At 39.6% G+C, this 18,951-nt stretch overlaps 2 protein-coding genes across 4 annotated transcripts in view; one reads left to right on the top strand and one right to left on the bottom strand.

Annotated features, from left to right (window-relative positions):
- The window catches only part of ATXN3 (ataxin 3), a 464,297-nt gene that overhangs the window by 30,653 nt on the left and 414,693 nt on the right, over positions 1-18,951 (bottom strand). The gene's annotated exons all lie outside the window — the stretch shown is intronic.
- Positions 1-18,951, top strand: part of CPSF2 (cleavage and polyadenylation specific factor 2) — a 28,290-nt gene that overhangs the window by 489 nt on the left and 8,850 nt on the right. Inside the window, exons 2-12 of one of the 2 annotated variants that reach the window (XM_050953255.1) lie at positions 343-444; positions 6,677-6,857; positions 9,228-9,387; positions 9,496-9,601; positions 11,361-11,490; positions 12,865-12,980; positions 13,578-13,765; positions 14,280-14,570; positions 16,382-16,482; positions 17,778-17,978; positions 18,663-18,815. In XM_050953255.1, coding sequence (XP_050809212.1) covers positions 6,709-6,857; positions 9,228-9,387; positions 9,496-9,601; positions 11,361-11,490; positions 12,865-12,980; positions 13,578-13,765; positions 14,280-14,570; positions 16,382-16,482; positions 17,778-17,978; positions 18,663-18,815 — 1,595 coding nt within the window. In that variant the 5' untranslated portion in view covers positions 343-444; positions 6,677-6,708. The remainder of the gene's footprint in view (positions 1-342; positions 445-6,676; positions 6,858-9,227; positions 9,388-9,495; positions 9,602-11,360; positions 11,491-12,864; positions 12,981-13,577; positions 13,766-14,279; positions 14,571-16,381; positions 16,483-17,777; positions 17,979-18,662; positions 18,816-18,951) is intronic. The other variant, XM_050953254.1, reaches the window with a different exon arrangement.

Consider the following 18,951-nt stretch of genomic DNA (forward strand, 5'->3'; position numbering starts at 1 on the left):
CGCTTCTCAGAGAGTGGGGGTAGGGGACAGTGAGTGGAGAAGTCATGCACCAGGTCTGTGTGTGTGTGTGTGTGTGTCCTACTAGCATTGCATTTCCTTTGGGGAGACTTCTAGCTTTCTGGCAATCACAAAATCCTAGACATGTGGCTGTAAGGGATCTTGGGAGGTCTTTTAGTTTAGCCCCATGGCAAGTAAACCTAGATCATCCCTGCCAGGTATGTGTCCAGCCTGTTTTTAAATTCCTCCAAAGAGGGGGGTTGTATAAGTTTCCTGGGAAGAGAACTTACTATTAGAGGAAAATATTTTTCTAATATCTAACTCTGTTTTTTTTTCTTGCTGCAGATTAAGCCCTTTACTTCTTGTCCTGCCTTCAGTGGACATGGAGACCAGTTGAGCATAATCCTCTCAATAACAACACTTACCATATTTGAAGACTATTTTTAGGTCCCCTTTGTTCCCTTTTCTCCAGACTAAATATGCCCAATTTTCAGAAAAAGAGGCCAAAGTGTGACTCACTGTTTTCATTATACTTCTTAAAAGTTATATTTTAAAAAACTGCCATGATTGTAGTGACCATTATGAAATGGTGAGTTCATGATTTTAAGGAATGGTAGAAGAGAAAACAGCATAATAACAATAATGCATTTCAAGAAGACAGACATTAGCAAACTCAGGGAATTGGTAGGTAAGATCCCATTGGAAGCAAGCCTAAGAGCAAAAACAGTTTGAGAGAGTTAGCAGTTTTGTAAAGAGACATTATTAAGGGTACGAGCAAACTGTCCTGCATAGGAAAGATAATTATGGCAAGAGACCACCATGGTCTAACCAGGAAATCTTCAATGATCTGAAACTCAAAAGAGAGTCCTATAAAAATGGTAATTAGGTCAAATTAAAAAGAATGAATATTTTTAAAAAAACAGGTAGGGACACAATTAGGCCAAGGCACAACTAGCTAGAGACATAAAAGGTAACAAGAAAACATTTTACAAATACATTAGAAGCAAGAGGAAGACCAATGACAGGGTAGGCTCATTACTAAATCACAGGGGGCCGGGGAGGACACAATAACAGAAAATGTGGAAATGGCAGAAGTGCTAAATGATTTTATTTTTCACCAAAAAGATCAGTAGTTTTTGGATATCTAACATAATGAACACCAACGAAAATGAGATAGGACCTGAAACTAAAATAGGGAAAGAACACATTAAAAATTTCTTAGACAAGTTAGATATCTTCAAGTCGGCAGGGCCTGAGGAAATACATCCTGAAATACTTGAGGAGCTGACTGAAGAAATATCTGAGCCATTATCAGTTATCTTTGAAAACTCATGGAAGATGGGAGAGATTCCAGAGGACTGGCAGAGAGCAAATGTGTAGTGTCAGTCTATAAAAATGGGGAATATAAACCAGTCAGCTTAACTTCAGTACCCAGAATCTAGATGATAAGGTGATAAGTAACAGTCAACATGGATTGGACAAGAACAAATCCTGTGTTTAAAAAAAAAAAAAAAAAAAAAAAATGGTGATTGTGTGATTAAACAAAACAGAATATCATTTATTTCAATATTTTTGGATGTTTTCTACATTTTCAAATATATTGACTTCAGTTATAACACAATACAAAGTGTACAGTGCTCACTTTATATTTATTTTTATTACAAATATTTACACTGTAAAAACAAGAAATAGTATTTTTTGATTCACCTAATACAAGTACTGTAGTGAAATCTCTATCATGAAAGTTGAACTTACAAATATATACCAAAAAAAACTGCACTCAAAAGCAAAACATAGCAAAACTTTAGAGCCTACAAGTCCACTCAGTCCTATATCTTGTTCAGCCAATCGCTCAGACAAACAAGTTTGTTTACATTTGCAGGAGATAATGCTACCTGCTTCCTGTTCACAATATCACCTGAAAATGAGAACAGGTGTTCTTATGGCACTGTTGTAGCTGGCCTTACAAGATATTTACATGCCAGATGCACTAAAGATTCATATGTCCCTTCATGCTTCAACCACCATTCCAGGGGACATGCTTCCATGGTGATGATGGGTTCTGCTCAATAACCTCCAAAGCAGTGAGGACTGACACATGTTCATTTTCATTATCTGAGTCAAATGCCACCAGCAAAAGATTGGGTGTTTTTTGTGGTTTGGGTTCTGTAGTTTCCACATCAGAATGTTGCTCTTTTAAGACTTCTGTAAGCATGCTCCACACCTCATCCCTCTGAGTGCATTTTGTTAACGAGCATCATCAACATGGAAGCATATCCTCTGGCATGGCTGCTGAAGCATGAAGGGGCACACAAATGTTTAGCATATCTGGCGCGTAAATACCTTGCAGTGCGGGCTACAAAAGTCACATGCAAATACCTGTTCTCATTTTCTGGTGACATTGTAAATAAGAAGTGGGTAGCATTATCTTCTGTAAATGTTGATGAACTTGTATCTTAGCGATTGGCTGAACAAAAAGTAGCACCAAGTGGACTTGTAGGCTCTAAAGTTTTGAAATGTTTTGTTTTTTAGTGCAGTTATGTAACCAAAAAAAATTCTACATTTATGTTTTCACAAAAAAGAGATTGTACGAGAGTACTTGTATGAGGTGAACTGGAAAATACTATGTCTTTTATCATTTTTACAGTGCAAATATTTGTAATAATATAAAGTGAGCACTGTACACTTCGTGTTCTGTGTTGTAGTTGAAATCAATGTATCTGAAAATGTAGAGAAACATCCAACATTTTTTAATAAATTTCAATTGGTATTCTATTGTTTAACAATGTGATTAAAACTGTGGTTAATTGTGATTAATTTTTCAGTTAATCATGTGAGTTAACTGCAGTTAACCAATAGCCTTAGTAACAAGCCTTTTGAATGGGGAAAAAGGGTAATGTTTACTCTTGGAGGAATTCTGCACCACTGCATGCAGAATTTATGGCCTCTGCAGATTTCATTGCTTCCCTGTAGAAATATGACTTCCGAGGGGGAAGCAAAGGGAAGTCGCAAGAGTGGTCATGGGCCCCTTCCCAGCAGTACGGGCATGTCGTTTCGGGTGCCGGGAGGAGCCAGCGGACAGGTAAATTGCTATGGGGGGGATGCCCGGCTGGTGGCTCCTACCCTGTGCCAGGCTCAGCTTCTAGTCTTGGCCAGGCTGGGGAGGACAGAACTTCCTCTTCCCTTGCAAGTAGTGGCTGGGGCTGGATCAGAAACCTCTCCTGGCTGCAGGAAGCTTCGCATTCCCACTTCCTGCCCCCATCATTCCTTCAGCCATGGGGGGAGGGGGTCAGTGTATGGGGACCTGCTCCCCTGTCCACCCAATGCCTGTGCATCCAGATCTCTCCATACCTACACCCGCTGAGCCTTACCCTCCCTGCACCTGAACCTCCACCTGGCCGAGCTCCTCCCCCTGCATCTGGATTACCAGCCCCTGTTGAGCCCCCATACTTGAACCTCCACCCCAGTGAACTCCTCTCTGGACAACCATAACTGTGCCTGGACCCCAACTCACTGAGACCCAATCAGCTGCACCTGAACTCCTGCCCCAGCACCTGGATCCCCTCACTGAACCTCCCACACCCTCTTCTGATTCCCATCTCCCCCACACCTCCGTGCTGAGCCCCAGCCATCTTCACCTGGACCCCTCTGCAGAGTCCCATTCCCCCTGCCCTGGGAACCCCCACAGTGAGCCCCTGTGCATCTAGTTACCCCCCTCCCCTTTCACACTCAGACCATAAGAATGACCATACTGGGTCAGACCAAAGGTCCATCTAGCCCAGAATCCTGTCTTCTAATATTGGCCAAGGGGCTTCAGAGGGAATGAACAGAACAGGTATTAATCAAGTGATGCATCCCTGTTGCCCATTCCCAGCTTCTGGCAAACAGAGGCTAGGAACTGCCCCACTGATCCCCCACACCCAGCTTGTCCCACATAGAAATCTCTCACCCCACTTCTGGATCCCTCCTCCACACTTGAGTCTTGCAGGTCTGAGCCTGCCTGCCCCACACCTGGATTGAGGACTAGTGGGTATGTGTGAGAGAGGACGCCCCTCTCCCTTGCTATCTTGGTTCATCTGGTGTGGAGGGGCATGACCCTGGGCTGTTTGTGGGACAGGCAAAGCCCTTTTGCTGTATGAGGGTCGGGAGGAGCATCACTGCTGAGCCTGTTTCTGGGGGCGTGCTGCAAGGTGATATCCCACCTCCATACAGCCAAGGGCAAGTGCTCCCCACTGCCATGTTAGAGCCTGTACATTTATTGACAAAATATGCAGAATTTTAAAATATGTGCAGAATTTTTAATTTTTTGGTGCAGAATTTCCTCAAGAGTAAGATGTGGTATATCTTGACATTAGTAAGGTTTTTGATACTGTCTCGCATGACCTTCTCATAAACAAACTAGGGAAATGTAACCTAACTGGAGCTACTATGAGTTGGCTGCACGGCTGGTTGGGAAACAATTCGCAGAGAGTAATCATCAGTGGTTCTCAATGAAGCTCGAGGGGCATATCTAGTGGGGTCCTGCAGGATCAGTCCTGGGTCCAGTTCTGTTCAATATCTTCATAAATGATTTAGATAATGGCATAGAGAGTGCACTTTTAAAGTTTGTGGTTGATATCAAGATGGGAGGGGTTGCAAGTGCTTTGAAGGATAGGATTGCAGTAGAACCAGAGTTATGACCACCAGAGTTACAAACTGACCAGTCAACCACACACCTCATTTGGAACCGGAAGTATGCAGTCAGGCAGCAGTAGAGGCACTCCTCCCCCCCCCCCCCACCAAGCAAGTAAGGTACTCTTTCTGTGCTTGATACATTTACATTCAGATGGTTAAAAGCAGCATTTTTCTTCTGCATAATAAATTTTCATTGTAAACTTTTGCAAGAACAACCATGGTTTGTTTAGAGTTACGAACAACCTCCACTCCCAAGATGTTCATAAATCTGAGGTTCTACTGTAAAATTCAAAATGATCTGGACAAACTGGAGAAATGGTATGAAGTAAATCGGATGAAATTCAGTAAGGACAAATGCAAAATACTCCATTTAGGAAGGAACAATTAATTACACACATACAAAATATGAAATGACTGCTTAGGAAGAAGTACTATGGAAAGAGATTTGGAGATTATAGTGGATCACAAACTAAATATAAGTCAGCCATTTAACACTGTTGCAAAAAAAGCGGATGTCACTCTGGGTTGTATTAGCAGGAGTGTTGTAAGCAAGACACAAGAAGTAATTCTTCCGCTCTACTCCATGCTGATATGGCCTCAACTGGAGTATTGTGTCCAATGCCAGGCGCCGCATTTCAGGAAAGATGTGGACAAACTGGAGAAAGTCCAGAAGAGATGAACAAAAATGATTAAAGGTCTAGAAAACGTAACCTATGAGGAAAGACTGAAAAATTGGGTTTGTTTAATTTGGAGAAGAGAAGATGGGGGGAGAGGGGACATAAAAGTTTGTTACAAGGACGAGGGAGAAAAATTGTTCTCAAACTCTGAGGATAGTACAAGAAGCAATGGGCTTAAATTGCTGCAGGGGTGGTTTAGGTTGGACATTAGGAAAAACTTTAACTGTCAGGGTAGATAAGCACTGAAACAAATTGCTTAGGGAGGTTGTGGAATCTTTGTTTTTGAAGTTTTTAAAAATAGATCCAGTGGTTCTCAAACTGGGTTGTGACCATGTTTTAATAGGGTCACCATGGCTGGTGTTAGACTTAAGAATATAAGAATGGCCATATTGGGTCAGACCAAGGGTCCATCCAGCCCAGCATCCTGTCTCCCAACAGTGGCCAATGCCAGGTGCCCCAGAGGGAGTGAACCTAACAGGCAGTGATCAAGTGATCTCTCTCCTGCCATCCATCTCCACCCTCTGACAAACAGAGGCTAAGAACACCATTCCTTACCCATCCTGGCTAATAGCCATTATTGGACTTAACCTCCATGAATTTATCTAGTTCTCTTGCTGGGCCTTGTACAGCAAGACTCAAGTTACAGCCTCCCTCCATGGGGTGTCAGGACTCTGGCTGCCCCCTCTTCCCCCCACCTGCCCAGGGTTGTGTAGTAATTTTTGTTGTCAGAAGGGAGTCGAGGTGAAATGAAGTTTGAGAACCACTGGATTAGACAATTATCTGTCAGGAATGGTCTAGTTATTACTTAGTCCTTCCTTGAGTGCAGGGAACTGGACTAGATGACCTATTGAAGTCCGTTCCAGTCCTACACTTTTATGATCTAGTTTCTCAGGCTTTTTCTGTTTCTTTATCAATCTGCCTTTCTCTTCATCTTCAGTGGAAGCTTGTGTATGTCTGTCTCCATCCAGCTTTCTTTTAATGAACAATCCCTTTTAAATAGGAAGTTGCCATACATAGACTTGCAACATTTTTGATTGTTGACATCCATAAAATTTGTTAGGTTTTGGGGAAGTATCTGAAAACAATCCCAATTTAAGAACAATAAGAGGTTGTTTTCTGTCTTTGTATTTAAAATATAGCAGCTCAAATAACAGTGTCAGTAGAATTTCTGGTAATTGATAATGAGGTACTATTATCTAGTAATAATAATAATACAAAATTATTACTGACTTGCATATGTTTACACAAATAATAAAATAATGGTCTAAATATCTAAATACAAACTTATTTTGTATTAGGTGTTTACATTTTTTTTCTTTTTAAAATAGTTGTTTTGGTAAGCAGACATTTGGACAGCAAAATGACCTCCATTATCAAGTTGACTACGCTCTCAGGGGTGCAGGAGGAATCTGCTCTCTGCTATCTGCTGCAGGTAGACGAGTTTCGTTTTTTATTGGACTGTGGCTGGGATGAGAATTTTTCAATGGATATCATTGATTCTCTAAGGAAGTAAGTAATTGCTTCTCCTTTGTTTATTTTTCTAATAAAAGCCTTGAAAACACATTACTGCATGTTTTAAGGCATGATATTTTATGTTCATGATGTAGAATGAAAATCCAAAATTTTTGTTTTCTGTTTAAAATTGCATATATGATAGGAAAAGTCAGTCTTCTAAAACTTTAATAAATAGATCTTCTCTGTGTATATTCTGAGTTATATCAGCTTGCATTAATTACATAAATATGATTTTTTTTATCTAATAGCCCTGCAGATCCATTATATACAGCTATGAGATACTTAGCTTGGCTCAGTTCTGGCCTGTGTATTATCAATAAGGCTGTGAGTCTGTCAGGGAGGCCATGGATTCCATGTCTTCTGCAGTGGCTGGGTCTGGCTCAGGGGCTACCCAAAGTGGGCAGCCCCTGGGCCAGCAACAACAGTTTGGGTGTGTGGGAGGGCGCTCAGGACTAGGGGCAGAGCATTGGGGGTTTAGGGGGAGCTTACCTCAGGGTAAGGGGCTCCCACTGGTATGGCCCTGCAGCTCCCAGGTGGTCTGGGGTGGGGGAACTGGCTCCAAGTTGCCTGTACTCACAGTTCCCGCCCCCACAGCTCGCATTGGCTGCAGTTCCTGGCCAATGGGAGCTGCGGCAGCCAGTGCTTGTGCCCTTGCGCTGCCTAGGAGCTGCAGGGATGTGGAACCAGAAAGAGAGGCCCTGACAACCCTCCCCACTTCACCCACGAGCACCAGCAGGGGTCCTGAGCCACTTCCCCCAGGACCCACAGTCCCCATGGCCCCCCTCCCAAGTTTTAGTTACAGATATTTTTAGTAAAAGTCATGGACAGGTCACAGGCAGTGAATTTTACTAAAAATACCCATGTCTAAAATGTAGCCTTAATTATCAACAGAATTAACTACATACAAATAGTAGAATCTTACTGCTGATCATGTATAAGCCAGAAAGAAAACAGTTTGATCCTCACCTGCTATCGGGTGTTTGGGCTGTCAGGAAAAAAAAAATCTGTGTTTTAAACTGAGCAGGTGGGCTCCTGCACTGAACACCATTTAATTCAATGATGGCTCTGTGCATGTGCAGAAAGGGGTCATCCTGTACTCCCAGTGATTACAAGGTGAGGGTCTAAATATGGAAGTTCCTGAAAGAACATGAAATCCTCACAATTCCAATTTTAATCACTATTCATAGCATCATCACATTAAAATCTTTCAACTACATATTATGATACAATAATTGCAATATGGCCTTTAATATTTTGAAAAGTTTATTGAACCAGACAGTTACTCTTCAGGAAAAGGGCTTTCCTGCTACATGCTACTCAGATATGTGCAATATACATGCTGTTAGCATTTCAGCTAATACATTTTTTCACTTGTCTGTTGTTCGAGATGTCTGTTCTTATAAAATGTTTAACCAGTAGGTCAAAGAATTCATTTTCTTACTTATTTAAAAACAATCCAGCCACTTACTGTTGTTTGAAATACTTACATTTGACCTCTTCCTCTTTCTTTAAATAGATATTTTTTTAATTTGGCTTTTAGAGATTTGGCACTTGATTCTGTAGCCTTCAGTTTTTTTAAATGGGATTATTCAAGTGAGTAAAGGCTTTAGAATTGGGCCCTGAGTCCTAGGCTAACTTAATTTCACAATTAATAAATGTAATCTTTCTTAAAATCTTTTGATAGTGTTAGCCATTCAATTAAGTAGCAGATATATTAAGTTATGTCATGTTTTATGATTTATAATTGTAATACTAATAAGCACTAAACAAGCATTATCATTCTGGAGGAGAAAGAAAATATTACATTAAAATGTCAGGTTGGCATGGTACAGCTAGAAGTTTTCATGTTCCAGAGCCAACCAACCATTCATTAATAATTAACTGTGTATAGTTTTCAAAGAGCTTTGGAAAACTAGTTGTGTGAAAAGCTAAGGGAAATTGCATACTAAATCTGTTTGAATACTGAATTCAATCTGTTTCAATTTGGAAATATTTTAATCCCTTATCTTACTATTTATCACTTGTCTGAAATAGTAGTAATGCAATTCCTATGAGTTTGGAGTTTGCCAAATTAGGCACTTTGAAACGTTTACTCTAAGTGACTTGGGATCCTAAGTCCGAGTTTGAAAAATGACTTGGGCACTTAGGCTTCTAAGTCACTTCAGAGCTTCTTAAAATTTTATCCTTAATTTTTATTTTTTGTAACAGTTATTAAAACTTTTCTTTAGTTGAGAGTTCCCGTTCTGTTGGGGATAAATTGAGTGATTTTTTTCTGCTTGGAAGTTTTGCACTTGATGTTACTACAAATAGTCTTTTTTGTTTTTTCAGTAATTTTTTTCATGTATATCTCCTTTTTCCTCCTAGATATGTACACCAGGTTGATGCAGTGCTACTTTCTCACCCTGATCCTCTACATCTTGGTGCTCTCCCCTATGCAGTTGGAAAAATGGGTTTAAATTGTGCTATTTATGCAACCATTCCTGTATATAAAATGGGACAAATGTTTATGTATGATCTGTATCAGGTATATTTTATTTCTCATTTTCACATGTATTTAAGTTATTAAACTGTTTCATAGAAGATGATTTTCGGACTTTTTAATATGTTTTCCTTTGTTTCCTTTTTATGCTAGTCTCGCCACAATACAGAAGATTTCACTCTCTTTACATTGGATGATGTAGATGCAGCTTTTGATAAAATACAGCAGCTCAAGTTCTCTCAGATTGTGAACTTGAAAGGTAAAAACACAGCAAAAGATGCAGAAGATGACTTGTTTTTTAATGGATTTAATGTGCATTTTCATTTTGAACTGGAGTTTGCTTTTTTGAGGAGAGTACGTGGCATAGGTCCTCTGACTCACTAAAAGTGGATCAGTAGCAGCACAAAGTGACAGATCCTCATTGGTGTAAGCTGTCATAGCTCCACCTCCAGCTGAGGATCTGCCCCAATGATTACATTTCAGAAAAAGGCCCAACTCCCATTGAAGTTAGTAAGGGTTATGCTGGATTGAATTTGACTGTCCTATCCTATGTTTTATTTCTCATCTTTATTTTTCTGATACCTTCCGCATCTCTAAAATACATCTTGTTGCTAGCTAATTGAAGGCAACATTGACAGTTGCTTACATATTTTCCCCAAGTGAAAAGGAGCACAAATAAAAACAGAAAAGCAAGTTCTTCAGGAAATGGACAGGAGTGTTGGAGATTTCTGCTCAAATTGTAGTAGTCTAAGGGAGTGGTTCTCACCAGGGGTATGCCTGCCCATGGTGGTATGCAGAGGTCTTCCAGGGGACACATCAGTTCATCTAGATATTTGCCGAATTTTACAACAGGCCACATAAAAAGCATTAGAGAAGTCAGTACAAACTAAAATTTCAAAAAATGGCTTGTTTAAACCGCTGTATATCCAGGGCACTGAATTGTAAGTACAATATTTATATTGCAATTGATTTATTTTATAATTATATGGTAAAAATGAGAGAGCAATTTTTCAGTAATAGTGTGACACTTCTGTATTTTTATGTCTGATTTTGTAAGCAAGTAGTTTTTAACTGAGGTGAAACTTGGGGATATACAAGACAAATCAGGCTCCTGAAAGGGGTACAGTTGTCTGGAAAGGTTGAGAGCCACTGGTTTAAGGCATTAACACATTTATTGAGACAAAGTGAAGTCCTGTCCACACTAACTAAACCAATGAGAAGACATGTAAAGTTTGAACTGTCTTATAACTGGGCCCCATGACTTGTCATATTTGTAATGTAAATGAATTCAGAGAGTGCATGCTGGACACTTCTAAGATTAGAATGTTTGTGCTGGTTACAGGTTAAGTTATGCTCCACCTTTCCCTCTACTGCTGCATGACCACACTTGTGTGGTGTCATCAATTCTAAGAGTATTTCCATGCAGATAAGTGGTATATTGCCTATACTGTGGAACACTAGAAACACATTTCTTGATATTTTTCATAAGAGATTACTGTGTGTCCTCATGGTCTGGCTGATTTCTAATCTGTGTACATGCACCCTCTGTAATTTCCTAGAAACTTTAATTTAAAGCTTGCTGTTCACTTGCTGTTAGCTCTGTAATATTGCTATGTGGTTAAATGCAGCCACTCTGTGATGACTGCATTTCACCAGTGTGGTTTGTATGTTATGTTCATAGAATAACTGGCAAAAAGTGCTGCCAGTTATGTGTTTCTTTTCCTCCTGTTTTCATGGACATTGCAGCACAGCTGGAACAAACTTAACCTGAGATTGGTGTACCTTTCCCAGCTCTCTGTTTTCCGGAGGCCAAATGAGGAAGAATCCTTAATCACAGGGAATACTGGAACCTTACACTGTTGTTAGTAGTCAGGCTGGAGGGAATAATGACTTCTGACCTCCCTCAGTAGTAACTATGGGTTAGTGGTTTATTTCAAACTGCCTTGTGGTTGGGATAATGTATTGTAATAGGCATGCTATATCTGAAATATTGAGAGGTTACAATATTGTTCCTATAGGGAAAGGACATGGTCTTTCTATTACACCACTGCCGGCTGGTCACATGATAGGAGGCACAATTTGGAAGATTGTCAAAGATGGAGAAGAAGAAATTGTTTATGCTGTTGACTTCAACCACAAGAGGGAAATGTATGTACAACACAGCAAATCTTTTTTTTTTTTCCCCCCAAATTTCAGTTAGTATTGCGATGTAATTTAACAGTGCATGATAAATACTTGCACTGGCATGAAATATTAAGATTGCCAACTTCACTTCAACTCAGCTGGATTTGATGGTGGCTTTCCTCGTTATCAAATCCTGTTTTCAATTTAATTGTAAGATTTGAAACAGAAAATGTCCAGTGCTACAACTGGGAAGAGGAGGGGAAATCTCTCCTTCCAGTTGAAAAAGGAGTATAAAAATATAAATAGTGTATTTTATAATAAAAATAAAAAGAAGCAGTCTTCTAAGAAGAATAAGACAATGATAAATAACTGTCCCTTTTATCAAGGGAAAAACAAGCATGCTAATGAGCCCCTGAATGCCAGTATAAGGTCCAGCTTGTAATCAAGACTGCAGATGCGCTGGGAGTCTGGACAGACATAAATGTTGCATAATAGTCTAGGTACAAAATGCAGATACCAAAGGCTTCAGGGGTGGGGATGTAGGGGAGAAGGAGGGTTTGAATCTTAGATTCATATTTGTGGGAAATTGCAGTGTTCATTTTCTCCTTTGATCAAAATGTGATTACAGGGCAATTTTTGCTTGTAGGAGTATTCGCAGCTGGTCTCATATAGAAGTAATTCAAGAATAAGTCGAATGGGACAGACATTTCTTAGAAAATGAAAAAAAGTACATAGGTGACTTGGTGCTTAAAATGAGGAAATAATTATATTTAGATTATCGTGGAAATGTTTGAGATCCTTTAAAAAGAGAAGAGAGCAAATCTCTTCTCTCTTCCCCTCCCACTCCCGCAGAAAAGAGAGATTATATTCTGTGTTGCTTTAGGAAGATTTTGTTTTAAATTAAAATGTGTTAAAGGGACAAATGGAGACGAGAATAAAATCAAAGTGGAAGAAGTTTGCAGATTTAAAACATAAGTTATTTGGGGTTTGTCTTAAACTAAATTTAAGGGATGGTGAGAAGTTTCAGGGAAGGAAAGGCATGGCAAGTAGAAAATGAAAGCAGCATGAAGTGCCCATGCTTTTGGCCTAACAAAAAACTGTTCTTTCTAAACATGGCATAAGTACATGGTTATGAAGCCAGATCATCCATGTTCTAGTACATTTTCTCTTAAGAAATATCATCTTATTCCTACGATAGAGGGGGTTTTTCAAGGTGGTGGTTGTTGTTGTTATTAAAAGACAGTAAGAATCTAATAGAAAATTTGCCAAATAATGGGGAATGCCAGTTCTGCACATTGAGAACTATCACATTGAGAACTATCTTATGACTTTTTTTGCCTTGTCGTTCGTTAGCAATACAAAAACTGAACTTGTGTGGCCTAACTTCTTTTTCTTCAGCCATTTAAATGGATGTTCTCTGGAAATGTTGAGCAGGCCTTCGCTGCTTATCACAGATTCCTTTAATGCTACGTATGTACAACCCAGACGGAAGCAAAGAGATGAACAACTGTTAAGTATGTTAAAGCAGTAGTAATGGAAAATATCTGTTTTTCAATTGAGTTATAAACTTCTATAACAAATGTAATGTACATGAAAATTGAGAATCTTTAATTTTCTTTTAATTTTCTGATTTATTTATATTTTTTCTAACTAGTGATCCTGTGAATAAACGTATTTTCAGATAAAAAGTAATTGAGTCATACTTGCTAAAATTGAATCAAAGACTTGATGTTTTGATCTAACCTGAGCTGATCTGTTCTTTTGAGATAAGGAAATAAATTTCAATGGTTCTTTGTACTTCATTTAAAAAAAAATCATTAAAATGGATTTAAAAAAAGAAATTACTATTAAATATTAAGACTGAGCCTTTGAAAGCTGTATAAGAGGGGCACAGCTCCCAAAATGGGAATTGTGCATCAATATCTCTTTGAAGCTGAGATTTTTTCAGTGCTGCTTATTGTCAGTTAATCTTTGAGTTTAGTTTTCCTCTGATTATAGTTGATGTTTGGTAGAGAAAATAAAAATCTTTCTCCTCTTCTAATTGTCGTTCAATGTGCAGCTACTTTATTTTATTTATTTATTTTTATTTCTCCCCTGCCATCCCACTCCAGCCAATGTCTTGGAGACGTTGCGAGGTGATGGAAATGTGTTAATAGCCGTGGATACAGCAGGCCGAGTTCTGGAACTTGCCCAACTTCTTGATCAGATTTGGAGAACAAAAGATGCAGGATTAGGAGTCTACTCTTTAGCACTTTTAAATAATGTCAGCTACAATGTAGTGGAGTTTTCTAAATCACAGGTGTGTTCTGATATTAAAATACAATTATGAAAGGGCTAATTATTTTCATTCTTAATGTTGCTTGATAACAGTAGGCTTATCCAAAGACATGTGGTTCTGTTTAACAGGAGGAAAAATTTCTGTGTTACTGATCTGACTTCCCTATTCCAGCATGGGCACTCATGATCTAAATTCCCTCCATCAAGTAATATGCAACCAGAATACTGCCAGTAGTATGATTTGATAGATAGGGAAATCCATTTTCGTTGTACTACATGATCTATTAGCCTAGGTTGCAGGTGTGATAAAGAATATTTAATTTATATACATGATATGTGATTGCCCACAGAGAGGTATTGGTAAAGAGACTGATTTGATGTGTGTGCATACTGCACCCGTCAACTTGAGAATCTCTAGAAGAGCATTTTTTAATGTCAGGTACAAGTATCAAGTTTGTACATCAGTTTTAGTTATTACAAAGTACCATGTAAAAATCTTACAGATGACGTACCCTTTTTTCCAATACCACCCTTAGGTTGAATGGATGAGTGACAAACTGATGAGGTGTTTTGAAGACAAGAGGAACAATCCATTTCAATTCCGCCATCTCTCATTATGTCATGGTCTTTCTGACTTGGCTCGAGTACCTAGCCCAAAAGTCGTGCTTGCCAGCCAGCCTGATTTGGAATGTGGGTTTTCAAGAGATCTCTTTATACAGTGGTGTCAGGATTCCAAAAACTCTGTAATTTTAACTTATAGGACCACACCTGGGACGCTAGCACGATTTCTTATAGATAACCCTTCTGAAAAGGTTATAGATATAGAGGTAAGGCAATATGTTACAATTCAGATTTTCTGATGTTTACCAACTGTGGAAGTGTGTGCAAGACCTAGCTTAAATTTCTTTTTTGATTGTACTATTGAAAATTTTGTCTAGTTGCTGAGAGAACTCTTAAGCCACTTATTTCCTGATGTGTCAAACTGTAGTTATAGTTAAGCATGGCATCGTCAAACAAGAATAGGATCAAAAGTAGATTTTGTGGTAGGGAATTATTATATATTAGCTGAAGGGCAAGGTTATAAAATCTGTAGCATAAAAATTACTAAAAATACCTTTCAAATCACAGAAACGCACCCATGTTACAGTAAACAGAAAGTAATTATACAGTTTCCCGTTGTCGTTTAGATGTCAAGATACAGTTGCTTATTTGGACAAAAAAATCATTTGGAAAAAGAAAGTTAAGCTGAGTGAGGTTAATATCACACAAGAAATTTAAAAAGAAAAATAAAGGTGGAAAATAAAAGGGAATAGTTGACTTATACAGCTGATTTCAGTAATTTTTCATACTACACCTGCTCCTGATTCCACCTGCAAATTTTATGGTTTGTATGGGAGTGTGTACACCTGTGGCTTTAAAGGGATTCTTTAGCAATTCCCATATAGATTCTACAGCTTTCTTTTATAATTTCCTAAAAGAACAGAGTGATGCTTCATGCATTATTGTCCTCAGGATACAGTATTATTTAGAAAAACATATACACCTTTACCCTGCTATAACACGACCCGATATAACATGGGTTTACGTATAGCACGGTAGCAGCGGGGCTGTGGGGAGCCCTTTAAATCACCGCTGGAGCCCTGCCACTGCTACCCCAGGGCTGCGGCAGTGGGGCTCAGGTGGCACTTTAAAGGGCCCAGGGCTCCGGCTGCTGCAAGGAGCCCCGGGCCCTTTAAATCCTGCTGGAGCCCTGCCACCGCTACCCCGGGACTGCGACAGCGGGGCTTCCCGCCCATTTAAAGGGCCTGGGCTCCCCACAGTGGCTGGAGCCTGGAGTTCTTTAAATCACCACGGGAGCCCTGCCACCGCTACCCTGGGGCTATGGCAGTGGAACTCACCGGTGATTTAAAGGGCCCAGGGCTCCATGCAGCGACTAGAGCCCAGAGCTCTTTAAATCTCTGCTGGAGCCCTGCCGCCTGTACCCCGATATAACAGGGTTTCCGCTATAACGCGGTAGGGATTTTTGACGCCCCTCTAAATAGAGGTTTAGAGGTGTACTGTGGTATGCCTTCTTTAAAGCCAGAGCAAAATTTGCTACTCTTCCCTATAATAATATTCAATTTTGGCATTCTGCTCTTGTTTGTCAGCGGCAAAGACAGGAAAACCATTATACCAACACCAGATATTATTTAGGGATTAATTTTGCCCTGTTCAGTTATTGAAAGAAGGGGAAAAAAATAATTCCTCCACTGTAAGTTGCTAAATGAAGATCAGTTTCAATTTAGGAATTTTGCAAAGTGAATCAGTTGATTTTTAATACAGTTTTACTATAACTATTTTATTGTTAAGCATGATAATACTATATTTGCTTAATTTTAGCAGTACTAGGGATTTTATTTACATTTTAGAGTAAGTTACTACTGAACTCAATGTGGGTGGCAGAAGTAGCCTTAATCACTTTGGTATCCTTATACTGATTGTGACTGAGTAAAAGTTTTAATTGGTGCAGTAGAAGGGGTATTAAAATTTCCAAATAAAAGTTACAGCTTGTTTTGAAGTTGCTTACTCTAATACAGTTTTTTCCCTCCTTTTATATTTTTATACACGCACACACACACACTTTTTTTTTTCTTTTTAGTTGAGGAAACGTGTCAAACTTGAAGGGAAGGAACTTGAGGAGTACCTAGAAAAGGAGAAACTAAAGAAAGAAGCAGCTAAAAAGTTAGAACAGTCCAAAGAGTAAGTATATTTCCTATTAATGCAGTGGGCTCTTAATGCCAAAGACACAGCCTTCAAGTAACCAATATACCTTACTATCTTTTGGAAATAGCTGAAAATTGTAGCTTCCATAGGTGAAAATACAGTAACTCCCCACTTAACGTCCTCTCACTTAACATTGTTTCGATCTTATGTCCCTGCTCAATTACAGATCATGCTCCATTTAAAGTTGTGCAATGCTTCGCTATAATGTTGTTTGGCTGCCTGCTTTGTTCACAGCTGGCAGCCACCCTATCACCTCCCCTATGCCCGCTCCCCTCCTCCCCCCAGTGCCTCCTGCCCTCTGGCAGACCCTGCAGATCAGTGCCTTCCGTCTCCTCCCGCCACCTCCTGCCCGCGGCAATCAGCTGTCTTGCGGTGTTTAGGAAGGAGGAGGGGGAGGAGTGACGACTCGGCATGCAGGCTCCCCCTCCCTCCCCTGTCTCCAGAAGGGGATGTGGGAGCCTGCGTGCTGTGTCCTCGCTCCTCCCTCCTGAATGCTGTAAGCCAGCTGATTGCCGTGGGCAGGAGGCAGGGGGGAGGAGCGAGGACCTGGCGTGCTGAGTAAACGGGACAGGGGGAGGGAGAAGAGGCGGGTTAAGGGTGGGGGCTTGGGGAAAGGGGTGGAGTGGGTGGACCAAGGGTTGAGCCCCCTGCCCCTGGTGCTTGCAGAGTAGGGGAAGCTGCCACTGCTGCTGCACAACGTGATTCTCCTAGCCTACAGCACCTTCAGCCTCCTTGCCTGCCTCATTGTCCCCAGTGCCAGTGGGCTGTGCCTGTGTGGGGTAAGGCGGGGGCACCTTCCAACCATAGTACTGTACTGTATGGTAAAAATAAATTTCCCTGGAACCTAACTCTCCCCATTAACATTCATTCTTATGGGGAAATTGGATTCGCTTAACATCGTTTCACTTAAAGTCACATTTTTCAGGAACATAACTACAACCTTAAGTGAGGAGTTACTATGTATATCAGATCATTCATTAGTCAGCTATGGAATTTTGTTTTAATGGGCCTCTTTTAGCTGATCTCTTTGACAGTCACAAATCCTTTCTGAAGTTTGTAAATCATCTTAGTTCTCCAGCAATAACTGATTTTAAATGTTTCTAAGTGTTCGTTAATTTCAAAATTAGGCATATGACCATCTGAGTGCAGGCAATGGCCAGCAAATGTTTGATATGTAACTTAAAATGAAATTTTATATATGTGGGTGGGTGGGTGTGTAAAATGAAACTTAAAAGAAATAACTTAAAATCCATTTTGGGGTGACATTTCAGGGTAGATATTGATTCCAGTGATGAGAGTGATGTTGAAGAGGATATTGATCAGCCATCAGTGCATAAAACTAAACATGACTTGATGATGAAAGGTGAAGGAAGCCGAAAAGGAAGCTTCTTCAAACAGGCCAAGAAGTCTTATCCGATGTTTCCAGCCCCAGAAGAAAGAATTAAATGGGATGAATATGGGGAGATTATCAAGTATGTGTGAGGAAAAAATAATAATATTATTTGTATAGTATTTTTTTTAAGCACTTGCGACAGACCTATGAAGTAGGTATTTCCCCACTTTAGACAAAGGATAACAGACAGAAATTAAGACAAGTTGCTGTAGGCCACACAGAGAATTAGTGATAGTGCCAAGACTGAAATTAAGAAATTCCTCCTTTTTTCCTGATGCTCAATCCATTTAAATCATGCTGCCTCTCTAGGCACTTTCTTTATCCTAGAAGAGAGAAGTGATTAAATTCTTTTCTGTTCAATGTGAACCTGATTTTTGTTTAAAATACACAATCTGATTTGTAAACTTTGAAATGAAAAGGAGAGAAAACAGAAACCTCTGTCTTCCAGCAAAGAGGCTATCTGCCTTCTAAGGAACTCATACTAAAAAGAGAGAGAGAATCTTGTAGACTGTTGGCTGAATGTAAATGCCAGAAATTGGAATATCTAAAAGATATTAATCTGGAAGAGATATAGTTTAATTCGAGGTGGAATATCCTTGAGCATGTTTAGATATTGAAATCTTAAAAGCGTTTCTGCTGAGCTTATATACTTTTAATTGCAAAGCAACTCAACAGTAATATAGTGTAATAGTAAATATTGTTTGTATAGCACCTAGAACCCTTTTGCGACTTTAATACAAATAATTAAAAATTTCAACATTAGGCCTGAGGATTTCCTAGTTCCAGAGCTTCAAGCAACTGAAGAAGAAAAGAGTAAATTAGAATCTGGTCTGACAAATGGAGATGAGCCTATGGACCAAGATTTATCAGATGTTCCTACCAAATGTATTTCAGCGACAGAATCAATGGAAATAAAGTGAGTGATTTTTAGATAAGCTTGAGGGCACTGTTTGTCAGGGATTCACAATTGAAATGGCTGATGCATTGCAAACAGTGTTTTGTTGCTTATGTTTTGTTTTGTTTTTTCCTCAAAAAATATTTTTCACGCTGAA

Source organism: Gopherus flavomarginatus, chromosome 5 (assembly GCF_025201925.1).
Source record: "Gopherus flavomarginatus isolate rGopFla2 chromosome 5, rGopFla2.mat.asm, whole genome shotgun sequence".
NCBI lineage: Eukaryota > Metazoa > Chordata > Testudines > Testudinidae > Gopherus > Gopherus flavomarginatus.